This window comes from Pleuronectes platessa, chromosome 19, assembly GCF_947347685.1.
Source record: "Pleuronectes platessa chromosome 19, fPlePla1.1, whole genome shotgun sequence".
In the NCBI taxonomy this organism is placed as follows: Eukaryota; Metazoa; Chordata; class Actinopteri; order Pleuronectiformes; family Pleuronectidae; genus Pleuronectes; species Pleuronectes platessa.
In genome coordinates, this window is record NC_070644.1 from 3,026,002 (window position 1) to 3,052,662 (window position 26,661).

Sequence of the window (26,661 nt, forward strand, 5' to 3'; positions counted from 1 at the left end):
GCAGCTTACCTGAGACAAGAACACTCTGGAAAATATCATGTACTTAAATATCTATACTGTATATGGGATATATTTATATATATATATATATATAGTCTATGGTGTGAAGAGGAAACAGCACTTCTGACTGTGTCTCTGTTCATCATATGGAAAACCACTGATACAGAAGGTAAAATCTATACAAACTCTTAATATGTAGATTCATGTAGACAGACCGACAGACGGACAGCCAGATAGACTAATCATACATAAATACATATAGAGATATAAAACAAACTGAAACTCTTTTAATAGTCATTAAATATTAATAATTAATTGCTAAGTAATCAGATTCATTACTAATAGTTAATTGATACTTATTATTATTACTTATTTGAAACAAATTAAATAACAAGTGATACAAAATAAAATCTTTAGAAACGAATGTGTGTGTGTGTGTGTGCAGTACACTATTTGAAATCATAAAGAATTGATTGATTATGCTGTATTACACCGACATTACACTGCAAAACATTTGATTCAACAATGACCTTGGTTGCTTTTTGAGGTGTCTCAACCACACACACAACAAAATAATCAATCACAAAATACTAGAATATGTCCAATCACTCAGTTTCAGCTCATACACTGACTGATATGATGTTACCTGTGGCAATAGAGGAGCCTGACTGCACACACAGTGAGATCAGAGCTCGTTCACGTGAAGCAGCCGGTCAGGGGTAAACAAGAGACGGTGTTCAAAAACCAAGTTGAAAAGAAAGTATGATGCAGCCTGTCTTGCTCTTGGGTTCACAGTCAATGTGGTAGGACATGAGGAGAGACCGCGCTCGGAGGATCCCGGGGCGCAATTCCATGTAGAACCGCCACTGTGTGGAATACAACACTAACATCCCCCCCCCACCCCACTTCACTTTTACCTGTCTCGTTGAGCTCAGTTATGTAACTATGATGATGCTAATTGATCCCATAGACATCAATTGACCAGATATGGCCACATTTTACTGTTTAACATAAGCTCAGACTGCACCACCCCACCAGGAATCGAGACTCCAAAGAAGAGAGGAACAAAAATTCAAAGTTTCACTCCCACTACCATCTTGTCTTTTGTGTTACTGTTATAAATTGTGTCTTTAATTGCAGGCCTTCTTTTGATAACACTTAATAAATTAATGAAAGTATAACACATTTAAACATAAAATACAATTCACTGTGGTCTGCTTAATAAGGTCCTGTTGTTGTATTAAGAAAGAAAACACACAGGTTGCCTTTAACTGATGAAATGATACATTTAATCTTGATATCATGACTTTTCACAGAATCAAAGCTGTGAAATTCGTCTGTACTGGCAATGATGTCGCCACAAACTGAGCATACACACACACGGACGCACACACTCAAACACACACACACTCTTAGTCTGTGTAACAGTGGACATTTAAGGATGACGAAAACATTTAAAATAACAGCAACAGTAAAAATAAATCCCATTAATGAAATGGCTGTCAATAATTGGTCAGAACAATAACAAAAAGTGTGTGTATATGAGGCATTAAAACAATACACTTTAGTATATTCAAATATGTTGGGTTAACCCCTAAGGTACATAATGACAGTCAGTTATAGCTGCAACATAAAACACTTCATACACAATGATCAGGATGGTGCAATTACAGCAATTTCATTTGATGAACATAAAACACAAATACAGCATCAAAATACACGATTATATTGCATATAGTTATCTTTTGTCAAGTATTACTATAGTTTCTACCAAGGGTAGGAGAAATGGCTTTTAGGCATATTCATCAACGGCATCAAGATCATTCAACAAAAACCTGAACCCAAAAGGTTCGATCAAAGTCTCACACTCACAGAGGAATGTTCCCAGACAGGGTTACACATACTGTAAAGGGTGTGCAGACACATACAACACATGTATTCTGGCACAGGACTGAATATTGTAAATCCCACTCTGTATCTGAAATATGCAGGCTGTGGTGTAGAGCCCCTGTCTACCCTTTGTGCTTCTTTATCAAACCCTTCCATCTGGCCTTTTCTACTGCAGGAACTTAACGACCCGGAACTTAACTTGCAGCCATTGTTACAGCTTCTGGTTTTATTTCCATTATTCCCTCAACCCTGGAAGTCAATAGGGAAGGAATGCAAATTCTTTTTTTTCTGTTTTTGCAAAATTGCAATTATTTAAAGGGGAGCACCCCCAATTTTGACGTCGATTCAGAAAGAACAGCCCTATATAAAAGAGCACAGGGGGCTGTGGTGAGAGGGAACCAGTGTAACAAGTTCAATGCGATCCTGAACATCTGGGGTAAAACATTAATTCAAAGACGAATTAAAAGATTTAAAAAGACCTATGAGACAAATTGTGATTTGTGACTATGGGCTATACAAATAACATTTGATTGATTGATTGAAAAAAAGACACTTATAGTAGTTAAAACCGTGTCTATGAAGCCTTCACACAGAACAAGACTTAGGCGCTAAGTGCTCTATATATAAAATAATACAAACTATTTAAGATTCCTTTTCATCTCTGCTGCAGGCTACAGGGACATTAGCATAACATAACCTGTTCCATTGTTGTCTGTCCCACATGTACACCCACCTACCCTACAGTACAAAAACACCACAGGGTTTTTCCTGGAGTCTCCTTCTCAGTGCTGTATCTAAAATGTTCCAGTTTGAACACACAGTGGAAAGCAAGGCAGAACCTGTTAACATCAAAATCCTACTGGCTCTTAAAAGTTAAAGTTCTGGGTTGCCAAGTTCCTTGTGTGACACCATGCCTTTATACAACAGATTCTACCTAAAAGCTGAAATGAGGAGGTTTGAAATGATTTTCGAGGGAAAGCATCAAAGCAAAACAGTTAAAAGAATTTTTTAAATAGTAATATGTTCTTACCATTTGATTATACAAGTTCCAAGTAAATCACGGAGGAAACAGCATTGATCTTCTACAGTAAATGCTCTAATCACCTCTAATCAAAGTGCATAAAAGTGGATAACAGCATAGTAACAACAAAATGATAACAATGAATGTGACAGCTGTATAGACTATAAACATGGCTCCTGATATGGCCATCTTCCTCTCGCATGGTAGTTAGGTTCATGTTTGACAAGTAACAAATGACAGCATCAGGAAGAAAATACTTAAAGGGTGATTCAAATACCTCTTTTGGTTAAAGTTGTACATTGCTCTCTACTCTCAAGTTAAATAAAGAACTGTTTAAAACCCAGATGTACATTACAGAATCAGACAATAAAATCGAAGAACACGGACCAAAGTGTCACGTTATTGTTTCTGCTCCTATTCAGAACTGAGCAGAGTGGTATGCACATGACCTCGGTTTGCATTGCTTGTGTAGGGACGTTTGTGTTGCACGCACAGTGGAGGTCCGGTTGAAGGTCCTCAGTAAGGAATTTGGTTCTGGTAAAACTGCAGCATGTCGTACGTTTTGCTCCTGTGGAAAACAAGTTCATGAAAGTCTGTGAGTGAGAAGCTCATGTCTGTGTTATAGGTCTTAACTGTGTTGACGTTTTGCACAGTGTTAATGTGCGATTAACAAATCAGCTGCAGAGAAGTGGGACTCAGTCTTTTTCTCACCTGCTACTGAGGAAACAGCTTTGGATGATTTTGATGATGAACGCTGCTGCTTCTTTCTCACTCATTTGTGGATTAAACCGTCCTCTGATTGAAACAAAATAAAAAGGATATGCACACATTTAATATTTAAAGATGCATGCATCTATTTTCTGGCCACACGGGGGCAGCAAGCTGATTCACAACATTTGTTTTCAATTGTACAAGCAGTCCCAATTGATGGGTTGAGAAAATGTTCAGAAGACAGAAAAACACACAACCTGCTTTCGAACTTACTTGAGGAGCTTAATGGTTTGTCCTCTGAAGCATGGTAGTCCAGTGTCCAGCATGAGGGTGACTAAAGAAACCACTGCATCCATGTAGGGTCTGTTTGTTCAAATGTTCACAGAGCAAACAGTTCAACAACATAACTATAAGGACTATACATGGACTTCAAACTCTACACTACCAACAAAGACCATGGCCCAGGACCTTTAGGTTTGCGGTTACTTACCGTACAGCCAAATATCCTCTTACACACATCTCCATGAACCATTTGAACGGAGTGGCCTCCATCTTCCCTCCCATGATCATCACCATCTCATCCGTCAGCTTGATGTCTGGCTCCCAGCCCAGGTTCCCACCCGGTGAGCTCTCGAACATGAAGCCAAAGTCTGGAGCAATCAAGGTAAACACTGAGTGAAAATCTCTTCCACACTGAGCAAGGGCGGATAACTGTCTCGCAAGAATGAATACGGAATTCATATTCACAACAGAAAGTCAGCTAAATCTAGAAGACGTAGAAATATGATGGGACCAGTGTAAACCACAGACAAACAATGCATTCTTTATACTGTATAGCTGTAAATACGGTGCATATCATACTGTACCTATGTGGATGAGGTGGCCCTTGCTGTCCAGCATGATGTTGCCATTGTGTCTGTCTTTGATTTGCAGCAGGAACAGCAGAAGACTGTAGGCGGCCATACTGCGGATAAAGTTATAGCGAGCCTGTAGAAAGAGGAAGAGGACACAGCTGACTGACCTTCTGCTTGTGCTCGTTGACACTATACTATCTGAAGGCCTATGTACTCATGTGGAGTCACAATAATCAGAAATTTGATCGAGACATCAAATTCACATGGATGCCACCTCAAGTCAGAATAACAACTCAGAAAGTCTAGGTAAAAACGTTTGGTACACGAGTTGCTGACATCATCACCTATAAACTAATGGACATAACTTTAACATAAGCTCTAAAATAGAAGCTTTAAATGTGAACTAGTCAAATGTTACACTTTTTCTTGTGATAGCAGTGATAACAACACGTAGTAACTCAGTAGCATGGTTTTGTTTGAGGAAGGACGTGTCACATCAAGTAACAGATCTGTTATTGAATCAGCTCACGCCTTCCAGTCCTCTTTTTAAATTCCGTTTATCAAAACCGACACTTTTATATGAAAAACTGTCCTTTTTCAACTCTGAAAACACATTCTACAAATGCGCACCCGATCTTAACACTTGAGAAACAGTTACAAAGAGTGAATAAAAGAGAGGACATTGTTAAAAGCTCCAAACCTTCTGGAAGGCGAGTGTGGATTCATCTCCGTACTGGTTGCGGAAGTAATCATACATCCCGAAGTCCGTCTGTCGGCCAAGTTGGTCACGAGACTTACAGTCTGGGATGCACTCAATCACGCCACACTGAGGAAAAGATCAACTGAATTCAAACTTGACATCCTAATTTTCTTTTTCAGTCATGAAACACAAACTAGCGATCTTGTTGAGAAATGGAGATGTAACAACAGGGAGTAAACTGACAAAACGGCCGGAGCGATCAGACAAGTTCTAAACATGATCCCAGTTTATAACATTTATTGAAAACCCTTTAAATTGACGCCTGTGTTGTAGATGTAGTTCTTGGCATTTTGTTCCCATGTTCCCATACAGTATCTTATCATTGGAACTGGAATAAGATAATGCAAGGGGAGAAAAGAGGTACAGAGCAATGGCATAGGAAGTCCTACCCCTGGTGCAGTAGCCACTACTCTGTATGGGAAGACAAACAGATCTAGGCCCACCAGCTGGAAGATATTCTTAAAAAGCCCAATGATCTGCAGAGCGAGCATATCCTAAAGAGAGGAGAGAAACACAGCAGAGTCACAGGAGAAATCAAGAGTTTCCTCCCTTAACAAAAGGCGTAAAAGAAAGAAGTGTGGTACCTGTCTGCAGTCATCTCCCACTTTAAAGATGGCAGCTTGCCAGATAATCTTGCGGGCCCCATCTGGATTTTCCTCTCCGTCGTCCAGAGAGTCTGCGGGGCAGCGGAGACCCTCCTTCTCCAGTTCAGTCACCCCGCACCGTTTCACCTTGAACTTGGCCAGGTAGGGCGCCTTGGCAGCGCTGTGGTGATGGAAAACACACTCACATGAGACAGAGGGTACTGGGCATGAATAGATACTGACCCACTTATATTAGCAAAATCCCATGACTTAAAGTGTGTTATTACCTCTGCATGGGTGTTCCGGATTTGTAGTCAATGTCTAGCACTATAGCTTCAGGGTTACTGGGAAGGTAACAGCCTAGAAAAAACAGCAATAGAAGCAGACATTCTGCTGTATTTTTTGTTTCATAGCAGAAAATACTTACACATTCAAACTTCAATAACTGATGAATAGAGCAGGGCAGACAGAAGTTTTGAGAACGTCAAAATATCCTTTCCATGTGGAATAACTTCAAAATATACAAGGAAAAACTATTTTCTATCAGATAAGTAGAAGGAAAATGAGTTATGTATAATCTCGATACATTTATTCACTGTAAATCAGGGGTCTTCAACGTTTTTCAGGCCAAGGTCCCCCAAACTGATGGGAGCAGGGACCCCCTAATATATAAATTGCATAAAATAGTGTTATATTATTCTGGGCCTAGTGCCATGTATAAACATAGCTACCCTGTTATTGTGCATTCAATACTACCCTTGCGAGTAGTAGCATGCTAACATTAGAAAGGTGGCTCAGACACCTCGCAAATCCTCTCAGACTTATTTTTCAGTTACAGTAATATTTTTTTTTTACATTATACAGCGTCTATTTCTCAGTAAATTAAAAAAAAATCTAAGCAAAAAAAGGTCAAGTAAAAACGACTTTTGGGAACAAATACGACCATCTACAGAGTTTTGTCCGCCATCTGTTATTTTTGAGCTTCGCACTCTTTAGACGTGAGCATAAACGCGATCTGATTGGCTAGTGCCTGTGCTGTCGTATTTGCATGAAAGGTGCTGTGAACTGGTGCCCAGCTTGAGAGAGCTCCTGTGTGTAGCTGAATGTGTGCATTGCTGACTGAAAGATAACGTCTTCTGCCTCAATTTATCCGTTTGCTACAATATGTTGGATTCATGTCAATGTGTATCTAAAGACAATATATACAATTCTGGCTCTGAAGACATGAATTTTGGGGGGGGGGGGGGGGGGGGGGAGAGATTTTGACCCCCTGTTGAAGACCACTGCTGTAAATCATTAATTTGAGGAAACTGAAGAACATATTAATCCAACTGAGGAGGAATAATACTGAAAAGATATTAAAGCTAAAGAGCAGTGCAGGTACTCTATCAGATTCCCACAAGTTGTTCTATTTGTGGATAAATGTATCACACCACCAAGGTTTGCTAAAGCAGAGTAGTATGGCCGGTCAGTAACAGCTTTAACTGGAAAATTGGCAGGGTGAATAATGTCCAAAGCAAAACTAGCAACATTTTACAAAACCAAAATTAACCAAAATTGTGATGCATCGTCTAATGAGAGGATTTTAGGTTTTAGTTAAGGGATAAAAGAGAGTATTGTCTTTTTTGTTCACATACAGTGGAAGTCGACTAAAGGCTTTTCTGTGGCTTGTAATAAAATATTACGTTTTTTTTTTAATTGTATTTTTTAATGTTGTATTATGTAAAAAGAGCTCACATTTGTTTTAAATCATCTATCCAGACGTACAATAGACCAGCATGTTACCTGCTTGGACTTTGATAGCTGACAGTGCTTTGAGACAAGCTCGCTTTCTCTCCTCTCCCTTTGGAACCGGCCTGTAAAAATACAAATTCATCAGTGTTAACAGTCGAGTGAAACGTCTCCTTCAGAGAGATGGCACAGAATGTACTAACTTGATAATGGCGGACACATTGGTGATCTTGTTGAAGAAGTCAAACTCTCTCTGGTAGAAGTCTTTGGCCGGACCCGACAGAGAACCTGTGATCTCCTCCACCATCTGCTCCAACAGCTCCCCGATGTCGGCTACACAGACACGTTAATGAGCAAGTCAGTGTGACAACTTCACCCTAATACGATTTCATTAAGTTGTAATGAGGCAGAACAATCTAATTACACATGAATAATAAAAAGAGCCAGAAGTACACTGCTGGGAGGAAGACAGTTGATAATAAAGCATATCTGAATGAATGAATAACTCTTGCAGAAAACAACCTCAATCGATTTCTGCGAGTTGTGTAAAATGAATGATCTTTATGATATGTTGAGCTCAGATCCTTACTGCATTAGTTAAAAAGGAAGAAAGCTTTGCATAGTCACTCAATGCTTACATTGTTGAAAATCTTTCTCTATTTAGATTTAGGGACACAAACCTGCACGTTGAAACCATCTGTAGTTGTCATTATAGGTTTTGGATCAAAAGTATTTTACAATACAATTGCTCTGCAGTTTAACATTTACTTGTACTTTTTGGGCTAATTTTGGCTGGTAGATTGTGGACAGCATTCCCAGGACACTAGGATCTTTATTCCCAGTATTCAACCACAGTTGCATCCTGGAACCAGGTTGTCTACCACAGCTAGTCTCACCAACTATTGAAGCCTGAGGAGCTCCATCGATTCTCAAGCATCTACTCACGATCTTTGTGGTGGGCCTCTTCATCCAAGAAAATGTTGGTCTTCATGTTCCAGATGAACTGGTGGGCAAGAAGCTGAGACGTCTGAGCCGCCCACAAGATGTACTCCCTCACGTAACCCATCTGAGCACAAGCAGAGGTGATTTACCGTTTCTTATCAATATCTAGTTTATTAAAGCAGTAACGCGAAAAGGGCAGAATATTGTCATCTTTGTGATGAGTATGTTTACCTTATCATAACGGAGAGCCTGTACAATTTGAGGAATGTAGAACAAGATGGCATCCTAAAAGGAGACAAACAAATGTATAAAACATCGTCCTGGCAATGCTGCTGTTGCTCCATCACACAGGAAAAAAATGAATCTCTCTAAACTGATGCCAAGATGCCAGAGTGAGTGAGTGTGTGACTTACTGGAGGAAAGGAGCGCAGCACCTTAACCCCATACTGAGCAGTTAGAGGATGAGGAGGGTACATGCTGCTGAAGTAGGACAGGCCGGTGGGCGGGTCCGCTGGGGCCCAACATAGGATATGGCTCAGCTCAGGAGAGTCAGCATCGATGGTGTGCCACGTCACCAGGAACTGATCAAATACACACAATAAAACCATATTTATTCACAAATTTACAGCATTTGGAGGCATTTAGAGCCTAATAAGACCGAGGGCTCTCACCTTGACAGCCTCAGGTACATCACTGACAGCTCCAGGGTCCAGTCTCACCAGCCTGGTCACTTCAGCAACAATGGCGTCATTCTTAAACCTGGCAAAATCAAGACATTCAAAACAAGCTTAGTAAATAATCTACAGTGTGAGATGAGAAGGAGAAACAATTTTTCTCTGTGGAGATTATTTCTGCACCTAAAGTATATTTTGAAATAACTCGTTAGACAGTACAGTATATATTCAATCTGCCCTGTGTAATTTACTTAAACACCAAAATATAGAAGCAGTGTGGTGCATCGCTGCCTCCTGTTGATCAGTGAAGCACTGCTTTCACATTGCTGGAACATGGTTGGAAAGAAGCATAAAGGCCAGTGACTGTTTAACAGATCACAGGGTATAGGTTCCTTTTTTTGAATATTTTTATGTCAGCTTCTTGAAACTCAATGCATCCAGTATTGAATACAAAGATGCTGGCCGGACAATTTACTGTATGCCCCTCCACTCAGTCACACTTCTCTCACTAAGAATCCCGTCTCTCGCCATCATCAAATAAAGGCAGAAGATCAAATAATACTGTTACTGCAAAACCTACTCGCAATTTCAATAAGTCAAAATCAATGCCTTGCAACTACAGAATATTTGTTTGTTCTGTAACCCTGATTAATGATATTGTGTAGTTTCATGAAAAACTTGGTTTTGAATTAAGCTCCGTAAAATAATAATGATCACAATATCCCCCATGTCTATGCCTCTCACATCCAGTCTCTTTTTGGGAAAGGTAACATGGAAACTGAGAGAGTGTTAACCTTGTTGGTAACTGCATAGCCAGGTAAGGTGCGATATTCCAGGCCAGGTTGACGTTGTCCTTCCACTGTTTCTCAGTGAGACTGATGTATTTAGATCTCCAGTTGGCGATGCTGGTCTCCACTGACTGCTCTGTGGCAATGGCCAGTTCTTGAGTGGAGAGCGGGTTGTACCATGTCGTCAACCGCTCGATCTCACTGGCCTGGAAAGACAGGGCAACAAAGACGGAGAGGTTGAGGGAACAGAGTGTGAAGAATGGGTGATGATATGTGGAGTCCATTCAAGATAATGGTAATTTGCACTCACCAGTAAGGCCAGCAGCAGGGTCCTGCGTTTCATGTAGTACTTGTGAAGTTGTGTCCCTCTGTTAGTCTTCTTGGACTGGCCTAAGTGGAGAAGAGTTAAATGGTAAATTTATATCGTAATTTTACCCATTCACAGACACATTCATACAGTGAATCATCAAATTTCTATGCAAAGTGTTGCAAAGATGCATGAATCTATGCAACACTTTGTTCTACGACTGGGATCATCACATATGCATTCCTTTCTGTGGCTGCGTTCTCTTGGAAGTTTATCAATAGAGGACTTGCTCTGCCTGTTATTCTGGCCTCTAAACTGAGTGGAGACGAGTAACCAGCCGATGGTGCTAATGAACCAGGATCACAACCACAATTGTGATATTGTGACTACTGAGCATAGTCATTAAATATTATGATTTAGAATTTTTTGGGATTAATCAAACTAAATCAAATCTGCTTAGACGTTTTCAGAGAGCTAGCATGACAAGTATAGATAGCAGTTTTATCTCAACAGCCCTTAAGTAATTTACCAGTAGCACTGATCTGTCAATTTCACCATTATATTCTTATATTGGTGAGTCTTATATTCTAAAATTGTTACACCTCGCTTTTGCAGGATAAATACAGAGTCACTGTCAGTGTCTAAATATAATATTTTTCACAGTTTATCTAAGCTTAAGTTAAGGCTCATTGTTTAATGGAGCCTTAACAGGTTAGCTGCTGCAGTTGGAAGTGACACTGATTTGAGTGTTAAGACTCTTTTAAAAAAAGAAATAATGACTTTTGTTGAGATGATGAGAAATCCAGGGTGGAGTAATATTTCCCAATACAAATATTTATTGTAGCAGCTGAGATGATTTACTGTTAATCACCCATTAATCTGCTATGTGAAAAACACAACTCTGTCGTACCAGTAGCAAACTGAACAATGTCTTAGTATGGAGCAGTTTGGGCCTCCAAGATCAACTTTCTAAATATGAAACTCCCAAGAATGAAAATATGAATTTAGCTAACACTGTACTGGCAAAGCCCTGTTGTCTGACTGCTCTGGTTAATATTCTGAATCTAAGTGGTACCTGATTTCTTGGATGCGGTGGACATGCCACTGGACAACGGGTAGGTGTTGATCCATCCCTGGCTGCTCTGCTGCGAGCGAGAGCTGGAGTCCACGCTGCTCCTGAGGTCAGCGGCGTTCATCACCGACAGACTGTTCAAGGACGGATCCTGATTATCTGTTTACACACAAATACCTTCAGTATGGACACAACACAAGCACATCTCTCTCTCTCGCTCTCTCTCTCAAATACATTTGTAAAATCATACACAATTCTTACAATCATGAAATCATCCTTAATCCATATTATGAAAAAGCAGATAATGATATGATCGATGATGATGGAGATTCTGAAGAGATGAGCTGTATCAGTTAGTCCCCTGCTGTTGTGATGGTCATGCATTAGCAGGGAAATAACGGAGAATTTACATGGTAGATAGAAGTTGCCTTGAAACACTGATACTGGGTCAGATTTTATTTTATCTTCTTAATACGAAGGTGATGGGGGACAAGCAGTTGATTAATCTGATCCAGGATCTGTGATTAGAGCACTCGTCTACCTGAAGCAGTTCGATGTATATGAGAATGAGACTGTGTCTTTTCTCGGGGTCGTCGGGTATGAAGAGGAGTGGATTTTCTGGGGTGGAAGAAAACATTTTTTTCACCCTGTAGTTTCTTCTTTTGAGGCCAAATTGGTCAGTCGAGGAGAGGGGCAGACGGGTGGGCGGACATGATGAATAATCATGCATTTTAACGCAGTTGACAAATTTGGGCTTTTTTCCTCAGAGCTGCTAAACATTTAAGGGTAAAAAATAACACATTGATTCTTATAAGAAAAGGAATGAGAAATTGTAAGAGTGAGAAAATAGAGGAGAGCTGGGAAAAAAACAAAACAAGATCTAGGTCCGTATATCAGATAGATACCAGGATCTATCAGCAGCATAATGAGGATAAAAAGCGTCAAATCTGACACCCGTCAAAGCATTCCCCTGCTGCGGCGCAGTCCTTACTCCAACGCTTTAGGCTTACTTAATAGAGATATCGGAGAAGTGCTGGACACGATAAGCGATCCAAATATCCCGGCAGAGAGCGTACTTGGGGCTGGGGTAGTGCCAAGCTCACCGGGTGGGACCAAGTGGCACGCTGCCAGGTACTTCTTGTCGGACAAGATGCTGGCGTAGAAACGGATGATGATACTGATATCCTCGCGGAGACGCTTGTCACCTTGGGTGGGAAACTTAGGAGACACGCTGGAGAGACAGAAAATGGAGCGACAGTTATGACATTTATCTTAAATTATATTTTTCGAATCTACAACAATGATTTGCCTACTCTATCAAGCAAAAACACCTCCCATTTGCTGCTTCCAGTTTCTTTAAATGTGAGGGTCTTTTATTTTCTACTATTGTGAATTCAAGCTCTTTAGGTTTGGTCTGTTGTTTTGGACAAAATACGGAATATGAAGAAATCCCCTCCTGCGACAGATAAGTCGCAGGCAGTTTTTTGTTTTTGACGTGACTAGAATTGTATTCGTCTCACCGATAACAAAATAGAAGACGAATTAATGATGCATGTAAATTTAAAATCGTTGAGTGTGGAAGTACCTGAAGTAATCGAAGGCTGTGGAGTAGATCTTCTCTCGAAGCACATTTCTTACGGTTGCGTTGGTAACAATGTCAGAGTGAAGCATAGCCAGACCCAGAGTCAGCAGCCTGAATAATGAGGAATATATGGAATATGAGTTTATCACAATAAACACACATACACACTTTTTTTTCAACAAAAGCACGTTTCAACTGACATTAAATGACACCGAGCTTCCAGGAGATTAAGTACTGTAATCAAGAAGAGAATATATGATTTTTTACAACTATGCATACCTGAAACGGGGTCCAATAGCAGCTACATGGCGGTTGAGGCTACTCTTAGCCCCGCCTACGTTGAGAGACAGTGAGCGCTGAAGTAAACTGCAGAATATCTCCACTTGATCTGCGCTGGAATATTTAGCTATCTCAAACCTCTGCACTAGAAACTAGAGGACAAGAGGCAGATAAAAGAGTAAGTAAAAGTGGAGAAACCGAAGAGGAAAATAACCCAAAACACAAGGACTTTTGTCCGACCTCGATCCATAGGTTGTGAGGGGTAACGTCTGGAGGGCAGGGGACAGGCTGACTCTCCTCTGATGCAGCCAGGGGATCAGCCTCCACCTGCGCATCTGAAAACAATCCCATCTTCAGCTCCACTGTCATCTGCCACGCTCCCGCCATTTCTCGCATAAACTGGAGAGGACATCGATAGTATGTTTACAATGCGAATACACACACACAAAATAAACCTAAACATAAATCACTGCTACGAACCGGTACTTCCACTCCAACACGTGCAGCCAGCAGCCACTCCCAGCAAGCAATAGCTGTTTCCATGCCATGCTCCGTAAACATCTTGAGAGGGGACCAACAGAGGTGGTGCAGGAGCAGAGGATCACACTCTATGGACCAAACATTAAAAAGGAAAACAGATAGTAAATTCAGAGGATATCTAAGAGAAAGCCCTGAATGTTATAATCTCATGTGTGCGAGCAGTTAAGACAACCACAGAGGAAAAAGGGTGAGACCATTGCTGCTGATGAGTAATGCAGCCAGTTTGAACATGGCCTCCGTGAAGGCCTCAGGCTGTGCAGAGTCCAGAGCCTCTCCCATCTGCTTGATCATCAGCCGGCTCAGATCGGACTTTCCCTTAACTGCCTGGATGAAGTGTATCATACCTGATACCTGCAAGAGAAAGAATGCATAACATTTTTTATTTATTATCTATCAAGCAGAAAATCCGACATTATGACAACAAGTTTGTCCACTCGACAATTGTCCGAGACAACACAGCTGTTCTTTGGAAGCCACAGTTCTAGAATACACATCTGCAGCTCAGTTAGATGATAAGGCTATAAGGCTGTACCATTTTGTTGTTTCTACCTTCTCTATGCTCACTTATTTTAAATGTCAATTTGGCACATCACTGTTTCTGTAATAACTGTACTATGTTACTCTGTCAAACATACAAAACAATATTGTGAAATATTGGCTTGGTCGGCAATGACCAGCCACAATCAAATCACTGTTTCATACTAGCTCAGAGGCCATACAACAGATGAAAGAATTTGGCTGTAACAGGGCCCAGTATAGATGATGACATAGAGGTGAGGGAGCTGTAATGTGATGCTGCGAGACCCAGTCATCATCAGCCATAACAACTGGTATGTTTAAGTGGTTCTACCTCTCCAGCGTATCTGTTCCTGAGGTTGAGGGAGGCCATGAAGTTCGAGTAGTCCTTCTTCACACAGGCTGGCCTCTCAGTCAGCTGTGTGGACTAGAGGTAAAAGGGAAGAATTAAATGAAGTTTGTTACATTGTCTGAAACCTACACTGGTAAAAACTCAATTACATAAAATGTTTGCTGATGTATTCTGGCAGAAATTATCTCTGTTATTGAGCCTGTGTTTTTCTTGACCCACAACTCTGAGTCTCATATTGTTGTAGAAAATTCTTCTTTGCTCAGATCAAAAGCCTCCGATGACTGAGATGGATAATGGTGTCAGAGTTGGACTGATAACCAGTGATTTATTAAACCAATAAAAACCTGTGACCTAATGCCAAACTTCACTAAAGGAAATATGACACCATTAGATCCGGGACGAATCAGAAGCTTTGAACTAGAAAGGAGTTGGGGTAAGCCATCTCCTGATTGGTTGAACAGGCCACAGCAGAGACAGGGATTAGCTCATAACCAGAAGGTTTGAAGCTCAGTCTTCAGTTGGGTTTCAGAGCCAGCTCGGGTTTATCAATTGTAAAAGAATAAAATCTACTGGATTAACTTTGACCATCTCCAGTTAACAATTGAAGATTCAGGTAGACATAGAGTATACGTGTTGGAAAATAAGTCTAGACTTAGAATCTGGCCCAGTATTCTCCAACAATATCAGATTTAAGTTAGCGATTAGAAATATATTCCAACAATGAAGTGACATTTATTCAAACTAAATTACTTTTCAGTCTGATTATCAGGTTTTACAACTACAAACAAATGCAAGCATTAAATCGGGATCATGACCCACCCCCAGTGTTGTGCTGTATCGGTTATAACCGGCAAAGTGCAAGATGCTCTCAGTGGCCATTGCCAGGCCTGTGTGCTGGGAGAGACCCGACACCCAGTTCTGATATTTGTTCAGATACTCCTGAAAGACACCACGCAAAGTACAGCAGGTTAAAAACTAACTTTTTAAAAGGTTATGGAATCTGTGAAGGTTTTGTATTTTACAAAAACACGTTTCCACATAAACGATACCTGTAGATGAGATTTGGTCACAGAAGGAGCCCACTTCATAGCTTCTTTAAGGATCTCCCCACAGCGAGCAGCGAAATCCTTCACTATGCTCTGCAGGTAAACATACCATACGTTATATAAGTGTGATAAAAGAGACACGTGATTGAAACTGTAATGACTAATTCTGTATTAAATAGCATTACCTCTCTGGCTTCATACGTATCTGGGACAGTGATTCTGTAAGGCGTGTCTGGAATGTCGTAATAGGGTTGATCTTTGTGAATGTCCTGTAATGCAGCATAAACAATTACTAACTATTAAGTAATAATGTCACTGTTTGACAGAGCCAGAGAAATATATCAACATTGAAAATAAAAAAAATAAAAAAAAACAAATGCAAACAATTCATTCTGTAAACTAAAAGTTTTCACATATTCAAATATCGGGGGAAAACTCTGATACCGATATGTCTGTAAAAGGCTCATATCAGAAAGGTTTTACAGAGCCAACTGATAAATCTGTCAGACTCTACTGTATACACATACATTATTACAAATATAAAGAAAGGGAAAAATAATCATTTTATAGTATACTCTCAGCAAGGATTACTTACTGCACTGAGCGAGAGAGAAAGTGTCTGCAGGATGTCCAACATGGTCTTCAGCACTCTGCCACTCCATAACAAGTGGGGGAAACTGAGGAAAGAGAACACACTGTTGACATGACTGTGTATGAACCTGCATTTTAAACTATTCATAAAAGAGTCTGTATTATTCTCAGTAAGTAGGCTTGTGCGTCAGTTAAGGGCGATATATGGAAGATACTCGATGTATCGCGGCTTGTTGTATAGATGTATAGAACGGTTATCGAGCCAATTAGGTATAAATTGTCACATGGATGTTTTGAGCAGTCAGCAGGAAATTCGCTTGTCTCTTCTCATTCCCCTCTTACAGTAAACTTCTCACTCCCATGCCCAACCAGAAAACTTTCCTACGCAAATGCGTATTCTCAGGAAAGGAGGGAAGAGAGCATGGAGAGAAAGAAAGTGAAGAGTCCCAGCGAGATGACAAGAGTTCAGAGACAGGTATTGACAGTTTGTTCATGTTCTTTGTGAACACTAAACCGAACTAATCAGTTTACAAATGATGTGTGAATGACTCTGTGTTCACATCGTTTACACATACACACTAACATAGGCCCCGGGACTCTGCCCCCACTCACTCCGCTTCACAGTGATGTGATGCTTGTTCACATGAAGTAGCCGATCAGTGAGTTTGTTTAAGAACAGTGGAAACAAACAGAGTTTCCCTTATGATCCACAGCTGCTCAATGATCAGAAGGCAAGCCCCGACATTTATATTGGACTCGAAACAAGGTCATTTACACCGTGTTTTAAGCCTACATGTGTACCTTTATGAATATAACATTTGTACAGTGATTTAGAGGTGATTTCTAAATATCGAGATTTATATCATGTATCAAAATATAGCCTAAAAATATTGTGAAATATGCATGAGGCCATATCGCCAAGACCTAGCGTCGGTGCACTCTCACGTTTCAGCCAGGCCGGACAAATATTTGTCAGCCACTCTGCGGATCCTCTTGTGGATGTGGTTGAAGTTGACCAAGAGAAACTGAGCGTGGCGTTCAAGCTCCTCCTCATGGGCTTTGGTCTTTGCCTGAGAATATGACACATTCATTAAGCTCCACATTGTTATGAAACACAGGGTCATATATGTGATCTTGATTGGATGGGAGTTTTACACAAGTGAAAACATCTCTCTTACCTTATCAGCCATCATATGCAGGAAGACCTCGAAAACCTTGTCACTAACAGCAATCACACACTGCATCATGCCTGAAAGGGATTTAATTCATATTAATAAACAATTAACAACAGGAGTTTCATTTATTTTTGGCTTCTGCTTACCAGATTTATCCTTCTGTATTGCTCTGTCTTCAAAGTATCGAAACATAACCTGAAAACGATCAGAGTCCGGAGAATGCAGCATCCTGACAATTTAGAAACACGACAGCATAACGGTTAAACTCACAATCACTGAACAGTCACAAAAGGTAATGTGTACTAATAGACATCATGTTTATTTACCTCATGTACTCCAGTCTGTAAACTGACAGCAAATATGTCGACATGGCAAAGTCCAATTTGTTGATGAGTGCAGCCACCTCAGGAGGAGGATCCAGAAGGTTGATGATGGTACTTCGCAAATCATTCAGCTCCGCCTAAAGTTCAACAGGGGACCATAAACTAGAGTCAGAAGATGCACTGTGAGTGTGTTTGGACATGCATGCAAGTGTGTTCTCATACTGCGGTGACGGTGTCATTCTTCAGTGCTGAGTTGTACTGCAGCTCTGAGCGCAAAGGTTCTCCACTGGGAAACGTGAGCAATGGTGATTTGGTCGCAATCTCACAAACTCCTTCGTACCACTCCTCTGGCCACAGACCTGACGATTCCAAAAGGAGCAAAGGATGTGTTAGGATTTTCTAACACATGTTAACTTAATATTGCTGTGGAAACAGATGAACACAAATATCAGTGAGAAAGCTCTTTGTACCTGAACCCTCCACTGCAAATCCCATGACAACAGAGTAGAGCCAGAAGTCCCTGAAGAGCTTCTGCAGACGTGGCTTTGCTTCCATAATCGGTGGCAACCTCTTAGTCAGCTAACACCAGAAGAAGAGAGATAATAGATCTCTGAGTAAAAGAAGATCCATCTTCATGACAGACAAATATTAAGGTAGAAGTCCATACGGTGGCGGATAAAAACTATACATTACCTGACAAAATCTGATTGCGAATAAAGGTAAAGAAGCCACGGTGATGTAAGATAAAAATGCTGTAAATATCCAAACCACTTACGACTGCAATAACTGGAACCAGGACACCAAGATTGCCAGCACTGCTCGATGCCTGGAGAGACGAAGGAGTCAAGAACATTTGAAATAGACATGGGATGTAATATCACACTATCAGAGAAAACATAATAATTCAGAATGTAGAAAAGACGTAAAATTACTTTACACTCATTATCACACATATTTACAGCAATATTACTCAAACTGCTTTTTGTAGGATAAAACCTGTGTTAAGTCAATAAAATGAAGATAAATAGAACCAAACTATCAAAAAAACTGTCACCGCAAAATTTTTCAGTAAACTGTCCCTCGTCTTCATCACAGGAAGAGGTGATCTTTCAGAAGTCAATACAAGATCATATTATGTTCATATGTTATCAAACAATTGATAAGATCTAGACACGAGATCAGGAGGTTAAATGAGCACATGACATTTCGTACTTGAAAATACAGAAAACCTGTGTGAGTGTGAGTGTGAGTGTGTGTGTGTGTGTGTGTGTGTGTGTGTGTGTGTGTGTGTGTGTGTGTGTGTGTGTGTGTGTGTGTGTTTGCGTTAGTGTGTGTGCGTGTGTGTGTGTGTGTGTTTGCGTTAGTGTGCGTGTGTGTGTGTGTGTGTTTGCGTTAGTGTGTGTGCGTGTGTGTGTCATACCTTCAGAGCTGGACCTTTGTCTGACGCTCTCTCGCTGGCCCTCTTCCCCTCTAGGCCCAGTTGTACAAAAAGCTCCAGGAGGTTGACGAGCAGGTCGTCGACCATCTGTTCAGCCTGAACGTTCGCTGCTATGTTACCCAGAGCATTTATCACAGCCAAGGAACAGTGTCTATATCGGCATGAGGGAACATTTCATTTATTACATGTTCAGGACAAATAGTGAATTGATCTGTGGCCTATGAGCACGAACATGATGTTATATATTATATATTAAATAAAATATATTATATTTATGTGGCACTTTCTCAACAACACTAAAGAAATGTAAGTGTTGTAGTCACCTGTATCCATGGTCCTTGTAGTCTTTGTTAGAATACACCATGGAACTGGCCTTTACACTGATCTGCTGGAACAAATTCCACACCTCCTGGTAGATGTATTGCTAAGAAGAAAATAAGGGAGAACATGTTATTTGTGTTTTAAAACTGGGGATTAAATCAGCTGCATCTGACAGAGATATACATATTTACATTGCCTGTGATGACCATGCAGCCAAGCTGGTCTATGATAAGCACATCGAGCTGGGAGGGGGGCTGACAGAACTTCTGCTGTAGGATCTGAAGGATGGGCTCCATAACCCTGGGGGTGTCCCGCAAGGCCACGGAAATGTGTCCCAAAGCCCTGATGGTGTGGTCGGGGATCAAGTGGGCCTCCCTGGGAGAGAGAGGGTTGAGGGTGTTAATACTTCAGTCAAATTAGGACTTTTCATTGTCATCGAAGTCAGAAAAACAGGACGCTTGACTTACTTGTCATTTTCCTGAGAGATGTAGAGACGGTTAGACAGGCTGGCGAGGAAAGCTTCAACGATGACATTGTCCATTGTCTGTCCTGCTTTCAGGCACCTGAGTACAGAGGGAGATATTGTAGGGAAAAGGCTAAGGCTACATTAACGCCACTGCATTTTAGTTTTAAAACACATCATTGCTATGTCTACACCAGCTGTGCACAAAACTCAAAGAGTTTTCAATCCATAAAAACAGACACTTCTGGAGAATCTGCTGACACCATTTAATTAAAACTCGCTAAATGTTTTAGTCTGGGTGGGCAGAATCTAAGACCTTTGGAATCAATGACACATTCAACTGCCTTCCCTTTCCTGATTGGGTCTCATCAGTAACATCTTGACAACCGAAACATTGCTAACACTTACTTTCAGTAAAAGTTTCGTCTCTTCATTAGTTCTAGAATGAAAATCCTTGACATCACTGTCCACCATTGCTTTTCCTGGTTTTTGGTATTTTCTGCTACTAAGCAACTAACTGCAGAGAAAAGAATCTTCTCCCTGTTCACACTGGCATGCCCGTGATCAGCGTACGTGAATGGTCATATGAGTTAAATGTGCTTAAATGTGTGTTAGAATGGACAGAGATTATTCCAAAAAAATAGACATTTGTGTGTTACTTTTAAAATGTTGTTCTAAAAATGTAATGTATGAGTCCAGATGTAACCAATTTTGACACTAGTGTGGTTTTTTGAGTGTGTGCATATACTGTAGAAGGTGTGGGTGGGTCTGTTCACCTGCATATGTTATCTATGGAGATGTCCCGTAGCTGCTCGTACATAGAGGGCTGGCTCTTCTTGCTAGCATTGGTGCTGAGGGTTGACTGGGAGTGTTCGTTCGTCACATGGATCTTTATGTCGCCACCCCCTTTGAAAAAAACAAAATTTGTAAGAGAAAAACTGCAATTCAGTGATGGTGCTTGGTGTGCTGGGTGTTCTGTTACCTGGCGTGTACTGGCTGTGGTACTTGTACAGCTTCACCAAAACAGGAGAGGGCACCACCAAAAAGTCTCTCAGTGACATGGTGACAGAATGAGCCACCACAGGGAAGCGCTCACACAAACGACCCAAGCCCTGAACATAAACACAAAACAAACAGATGCATGAATCCTCGTGATCTCACTTCCCTACTCAATATGAATATAAAAACATTTGTCATTTCTAAGATTAGATGTAATGTTCCCTTTTAGCCACTTCCCTCAGTACAACACATAATAAATGGGACACACCCCCTTGCGTGTCCGGACTGAAGCATCGTCATTCTTCAGATCTTACGCTCTTCACCTTGCTAAGTACACCTCACTTCGGGCCAACTACTGCTAGTTAGCTCAGTTTTTCAGGCTACTGCCAGCTCGAAGTGAGCTTAACTGCTCTTGTTGGTGTTAGCCATCAGTGGAAAGTGTGGCTGCCAATGGAGGCAACCAGCCTAAAGAAGTCTTCTGTTCGCCCCTGTCCTCAGGGGTGCAGCTTCTCCCTGCATTACAAGGACCAGCATGAAGCCCTGCAGCCTATTCTGGACCTGCGAGTGTTGAACAAATATATCAGAACATATAAGTTCGAGATGCTACCACTCAGACAGCTGCTGACCGTGGTTAGCCTGGGGATTGGTTTGCAACAATCTATCTCACAGACGCTTACTTCCATGTAATGATACACCTGGATCAGTTTCTCAGGTTTTTCTCAGGAGGCATGGCTTACGGAAACCTGGTGCTGCCGTTCGGGCTGTCACTTGCACCTTCACCAAATGTGTTGAGGCGGCAATAGCACCAATCCAAGTAAATGGCAAGCGTGTTTTAGCCTATCTTGATTCCAAGGAACAGACAGCGGAGCAGTTAACGCTACTTCGGTCGCACTTTCAAAGTCTTGGTTGTTCTATGAACCATCAGAAAAGCTTGTAAAATCAGAGTCAGCAGTATTCGTTCCTCGGGCTGGAAGTTTGCTGTTTCCATCTGGGCACTTCTGGCAGACCAATTTGGCTGCGTTGACCGCTGCCTCGCACAATTTCCATTAGGACGCAGACTGTTTTGCCAGACGATTTTACATCTATTGGCATGATGGTGTCAATGATTGCTGTGGGGCCCTTCGGTCTTTTAAACATAAGAGCCTTTCAGCGCTGGTCTTAATTTCACCAGCTATGCACACTACATCACCTTCAAAAATTGCAGACTGTCTATTCCGTGATGTGATCCAGGCAAACAAAAATCACCCAAATTGTTAGGTGTACTCGTCATATATCTCTACCTGCTTTTCTGAATTGAAGATGTTGTGAACAAAGTCAATTTACAGAAATTGAGAACCAACTAAATGAGCAGAATATGTACTTTCATTACACAGTGGATGTCAGCTGAATCAGTGTGAGAGTAGGTGTGGAAACACATTTGAGATCACATTGATAAAAGAATGTGGCTACATCTCTCCTAGACCACCTCTGAATGTTTTCTAAATGATCACATCGCAAATGCATCTTCAATGCACCTTGGATGCACTCGCACCTGCACAAATAATCTATCTGTGCAAACAGTTACGAGTTTTTATGCACATGTTTCTTTCCCATCCTTTCTTGTGGTTCTTAAATGGTTAAGTGGTAAGAAAAGATAAAACAAAGACCAGCATAAAACAGTTACCTGTAAGCAGCAAATGAGGAGGGGCATGTGAGCGATGATGACCTTACTGGATGTCTTAGACTGCAGCTTCTCTGATAGTTTGGTGCAAAGGTTCTCAGCTCCTGGTGAATCAGGAGAATTCAGAGATTAAGAAGAGAAACTTTGCAGAGGCAATTTCACATACCCTCCTGTGTGAATGAGCCACAGTCTCACCCTGCTCCTCGGTAACAGCCCACACCATGAGGTCCACACAGGCAGCGTTGGCCTGACAGCGCAGTTTGAGTGGACTCAATTCACTTTGGAGGTATTCAACATCATGCAGGATCCTCTGCAGCTCCGACTGGCTGCTGCTGAACTGCTCCAGCACAAAATCATGGACCTCCTTTACATAATCTGTCTGCAGATCTGGGGAACACAGAAAATGAATCGTCATTTCTATCATCAGATTTTGAAAAAAAAGTGTGGTTTTCTGAAAAAAACTTTACCTTTCAAATTGTACAGGGTGTCTCTCAGCATTTTAAAGGTGGCTACATAAAGAGGATCACTGAAGGTTTTGTAGTAGAGATGGATACCAGGATTCAACTGCCAATGAAGTAACAGAAATGAATCAATGAACCAGTAGTATAAAAAACAACAAACAAACATCTGCTGTGAATTAAATGTAATACCTCTTTAAATTCTGCCAAGGTATCATCCAGTGCTTTTAAAAACGACTCAGAGACAATTTGTTCAACCTATTGAAGAAAAACAGTTAAACGAAGTTTCACCGCATATGCATTGTGTGTGGTCTAATGTTCCTTTTAATATATTATTTCTGTAACTGCAGTAAGTTCTGACCATATGAAGGAGCTGTCTGAGCATATCCAGAGGGACCTGAAATTCTCCAGAGCTGCTTCCAGTGAAAAGAGGCGAGACAGAGAAGCTGGAGCTGATGGTGGAGAAGTAGTAATCAGGGTCCACTGCACTGCCATCGGGGAGGTACGAGCCTGAGGAGGGAAGGAAAGAATTATTTGAAGCCATGACCTTATGCCAGTTATTAATGTTTCCTGGGAGTGTCTGCTGGTTCAGCTGCTTTTGCTAAGGCACTTACCTTCAAAGTACTGCACAGAGGGATCAGCGGGTGAGCTGGGGCTCAGGCCTGCTCTCTCTGGACTTGCCTGAAAAAGAAATTAAGAAAAATGTAAAAAATGGCTGGACACAGGTCATAAAGTTCGTCATCTTGCCTCTTATATGTCTTTACTATTAATACCTGTTGTGATGCATTCGATGAGCCTTTACGTTTCAGAGTGTCTGACTGGCAGGCCGTGAGCAAAGAGCTTGGCAGGATGGAACGGAAGTCGTTGAAGGACCTACGGTGAGCAGCGTCAGTTTCGTCGCCCGTAGGCAGCACAGGACCAACTGGTCGAGGGAACAGCTTGGACAGCAAAGGTTCGTCAGTGTTGCTGTATCGGCCAAATGCTCGGGCTAAGCCGAGCAGGGTGGGCACTGTGTACCTGCACAGGTATTCTGAGCGGAAAAGCAGTAGCAGGAAGCAAGGAAACTTCAATACATAGAACCGATGAGTAATATACATATGGAAGCATGAGTCTTTGTTATGTTGATACCTTTATCGTGAGCCTCTGGATACTTGCAGACGTCAAGCAGCAACTGCATGATGTCCATGACAGTCTCCAGGATCTGACAAAGATGTTAAATCATCACATCAACATATCAGCAAGATGTTACATGGCTCTTTTAAGATGAACTGTTCCTAAGTGGAAAAGTATTTCCAGGATATACTCTATCTCTGACAATCCTGACTTTAGCTTTCTTATTTTATTAATTGCTTTGGTGATACTTTGTATTAATATACACTTACTCAACATTAACTAGTTGTTTATCATCATATTAGGAGCAAATCGCAAATTCTTAAGTCATTATCAATGTTGTATTCTGCATAATCATATTATACAATAAACATTTTTTACCTCATTACTGCTTATTGGTAGTAAGATTATAATACTTATGTGCTTTGCTCAATATGAGCCTAATAAGGTAAAGAACTGAAAACAAGAGGATAAGAGAAAGGTTATCATCTGAAGGGAAATCTGCTCTATCTATAACGAAGATAATTCTACTTGTGCTGACTTGTTCTGCTACCACTGAATGGAAAACGAACCTGTGCATCTAAGTAGGTCTAGTCTTTTTACTTTGTTACTTGCAGAGTTTTTATTAGAGAGGATTTATTAAGTTTGAAGAGGAGGTAGGAAGCTGCTTGGGTTATTAAGTGCAAAGCCACTGGTGAATTAGTTACGAACAAGACCTCACTTTAGAATGAGGAGCATATTCTCAGTTAGACTTAGAATGACTCTCCATGTGATTCTAGTACATTATTATGCCTATAATGGACAATTACTATCCAAAAGAGGGGAAAAGTGTGCGTTATTGGCCTCATGGTTGTAGATGATTATAATGCAGAGTAGAGCATTAACAAATAAATGGTAAATATGTTCCTAAAATACATGTAAATAAGTGCACCTCAGTATAAAGTGTTTTCATTGTTTTATGTAGTGACCCTTTCCAACTCCAACTTTCAGATCCTACAATCAAGAAATTCACAATATCAAATGAAAGTTAAATGTCCCACGGTCACATATAACCTTTGAGAGAAAACGTAAGAATACATATTTGAGTGATGTGTCAGACATAATACAATGCCTGGGCGTAACATTAGTCTGCAAAACTGTTCAGTGATTAATCCTCATGTCCCAGTTATGAACGACTGTTTGTCTCAATTAATATCTACCATCAAAAACACTGGCACGGTTTTGTGATTGTATCTCGTTTATCTAAGTCACAGCATTTATTCTGTCCACAGAGTAAAGATTTACAGTCCGATAGGTCGAACGAAAATTAAAACCATCACACTTCAATAATATAGGAAAGAGTTCTGAGGTTACTGATCTCAACATGTCATAGCATGCACAGATCAAGTCTGAGAGACATTTTAGTAGCATGCCATGAAGTACAGTGATCCCTCGTGCTCGATTCTGTGCAGGCTCGGCTCATCTCAAACTAGACAGATATTTCTATTCATCACACTTTAGGACAAACACACACCTGCCCTCGTAAGCTCTCATCCCGCTGAGCGACATCTGAGAGAAGTGTCACAAGACCGAAGGTGAAGTTCTCTGCAACAGGCAGGGTTTCTGTAAAAGAGCAAGTTTATCTAATATTATTAAAAACAACCATAAACGATACTCAGACATAATGACATTAATACTCACACAGCACAGCTGACAGTTATATGATTGAACGTTATATGATATATTTAATGTGCCTGGGTTTAGGGCAGGGGTGTCCAAACTACGGCCCGCGGGCCATCTGCGGCCCGCCATCTATTTTAAATTGGCCCGCCTAAAAACTAACTAACTTTCTTTAAACTAACAATTTGGTAGCACTTAAATGGCACTTACTTATAGCACTTTGTAGTTTTGCTCTATTTTTGAAGAAATTGTACTTTCTTGATTCTTGTTGTTCTGGGTTTATACCCTCAAGTAGGGGAGAGCGGGGTAATATGAGACATTTTTTACATTTGCTCCCCTCTAGGTGAGCTAAAATTATATATCAGTAAAATGTACACATTTCCCATTAATTCAGGATGTTTCTTAGCAATGGAAATGATCAGAATGTACAAATGGCAGTTAAAATATGATTGTTTTTTAAAAAGTGGTCTTGTTTCTCACTTTACCCCAGCTTAGGGGTAAAGGGAGACAGACCAGAGAAATCAAGGGGGTAAAGTGATCCACTTACTTTTTCCACTTTAAAACTACTTTAACAACACATGTTGTAATAGGTCAATTAAGCACATTTATGATTATTTTGATACATGTGATCTCTTGCACACCCTAGCTTACCTGCACATTGTTTCTCTGTCCAATTGGCAGGGACAAGGATATTGTTTTTCTCTGCGTATTCAAATGCCAGTTTACTGGAGCAAGGCCATGGAACTGGTCAGCTAGTTGTTTCAAGTGTTTGGCCAGCTCCTCCTCCATCTCATCTGTGAATATTCTCTTTGCCT

The 26,661-nt window shown here is 40.8% G+C and overlaps 1 protein-coding gene across 7 annotated transcripts in view; it reads right to left on the bottom strand.

The window, feature by feature from the left end:
* Window positions 1-1,266: 1,266 nt before the first annotated feature.
* pi4kaa (phosphatidylinositol 4-kinase, catalytic, alpha a) overlaps window positions 1,267-26,661 on the bottom strand; it is a 32,511-nt gene continuing 7,116 nt past the window's right edge. For 5 of the 7 annotated variants that reach the window (XM_053410943.1, XM_053410942.1, XM_053410944.1 and 2 more), the window contains 51 exons: window positions 25,701-25,789; window positions 24,206-24,278; window positions 23,851-24,107; window positions 23,692-23,758; window positions 23,439-23,587; window positions 23,270-23,335; window positions 23,087-23,183; window positions 22,815-23,006; window positions 22,623-22,723; window positions 20,943-21,072; window positions 20,737-20,866; window positions 19,965-20,060; window positions 19,689-19,872; window positions 19,500-19,600; window positions 19,159-19,327; window positions 18,514-18,564; window positions 18,209-18,317; window positions 17,961-18,097; window positions 17,742-17,875; window positions 17,562-17,644; window positions 17,419-17,489; window positions 17,186-17,310; window positions 16,245-16,326; window positions 15,835-15,918; window positions 15,653-15,742; window positions 15,423-15,542; window positions 14,586-14,678; window positions 13,930-14,086; window positions 13,676-13,803; window positions 13,436-13,594; window positions 13,196-13,347; window positions 12,920-13,027; window positions 12,345-12,565; window positions 11,338-11,493; window positions 10,266-10,345; window positions 9,962-10,161; window positions 9,165-9,252; window positions 8,907-9,074; window positions 8,725-8,778; window positions 8,497-8,617; window positions 7,755-7,884; window positions 7,606-7,676; window positions 6,108-6,180; window positions 5,821-6,001; window positions 5,626-5,730; window positions 5,177-5,302; window positions 4,489-4,609; window positions 4,113-4,272; window positions 3,896-3,985; window positions 3,623-3,706; window positions 1,267-3,479 (listed from right to left, as the gene is read on the bottom strand). In XM_053410943.1, coding sequence (XP_053266918.1) covers window positions 3,428-3,479; window positions 3,623-3,706; window positions 3,896-3,985; window positions 4,113-4,272; window positions 4,489-4,609; window positions 5,177-5,302; window positions 5,626-5,730; window positions 5,821-6,001; window positions 6,108-6,180; window positions 7,606-7,676; window positions 7,755-7,884; window positions 8,497-8,617; window positions 8,725-8,778; window positions 8,907-9,074; window positions 9,165-9,252; window positions 9,962-10,161; window positions 10,266-10,345; window positions 11,338-11,493; window positions 12,345-12,565; window positions 12,920-13,027; window positions 13,196-13,347; window positions 13,436-13,594; window positions 13,676-13,803; window positions 13,930-14,086; window positions 14,586-14,678; window positions 15,423-15,542; window positions 15,653-15,742; window positions 15,835-15,918; window positions 16,245-16,326; window positions 17,186-17,310; window positions 17,419-17,489; window positions 17,562-17,644; window positions 17,742-17,875; window positions 17,961-18,097; window positions 18,209-18,317; window positions 18,514-18,564; window positions 19,159-19,327; window positions 19,500-19,600; window positions 19,689-19,872; window positions 19,965-20,060; window positions 20,737-20,866; window positions 20,943-21,072; window positions 22,623-22,723; window positions 22,815-23,006; window positions 23,087-23,183; window positions 23,270-23,335; window positions 23,439-23,587; window positions 23,692-23,758; window positions 23,851-24,107; window positions 24,206-24,278; window positions 25,701-25,789 — 6,065 coding nt within the window. In that variant the 3' untranslated portion in view covers window positions 1,267-3,427. The remainder of the gene's footprint in view (window positions 3,480-3,622; window positions 3,707-3,895; window positions 3,986-4,112; window positions 4,273-4,488; window positions 4,610-5,176; window positions 5,303-5,625; window positions 5,731-5,820; window positions 6,002-6,107; window positions 6,181-7,605; window positions 7,677-7,754; window positions 7,885-8,496; window positions 8,618-8,724; window positions 8,779-8,906; window positions 9,075-9,164; window positions 9,253-9,961; window positions 10,162-10,265; window positions 10,346-11,337; window positions 11,494-12,344; window positions 12,566-12,919; window positions 13,028-13,195; window positions 13,348-13,435; window positions 13,595-13,675; window positions 13,804-13,929; window positions 14,087-14,585; window positions 14,679-15,422; window positions 15,543-15,652; window positions 15,743-15,834; window positions 15,919-16,244; window positions 16,327-17,185; window positions 17,311-17,418; window positions 17,490-17,561; window positions 17,645-17,741; window positions 17,876-17,960; window positions 18,098-18,208; window positions 18,318-18,513; window positions 18,565-19,158; window positions 19,328-19,499; window positions 19,601-19,688; window positions 19,873-19,964; window positions 20,061-20,736; window positions 20,867-20,942; window positions 21,073-22,622; window positions 22,724-22,814; window positions 23,007-23,086; window positions 23,184-23,269; window positions 23,336-23,438; window positions 23,588-23,691; window positions 23,759-23,850; window positions 24,108-24,205; window positions 24,279-25,700; window positions 25,790-26,661) is intronic. The other 2 variants (XM_053410945.1, XM_053410946.1) reach the window with 2 other exon arrangements.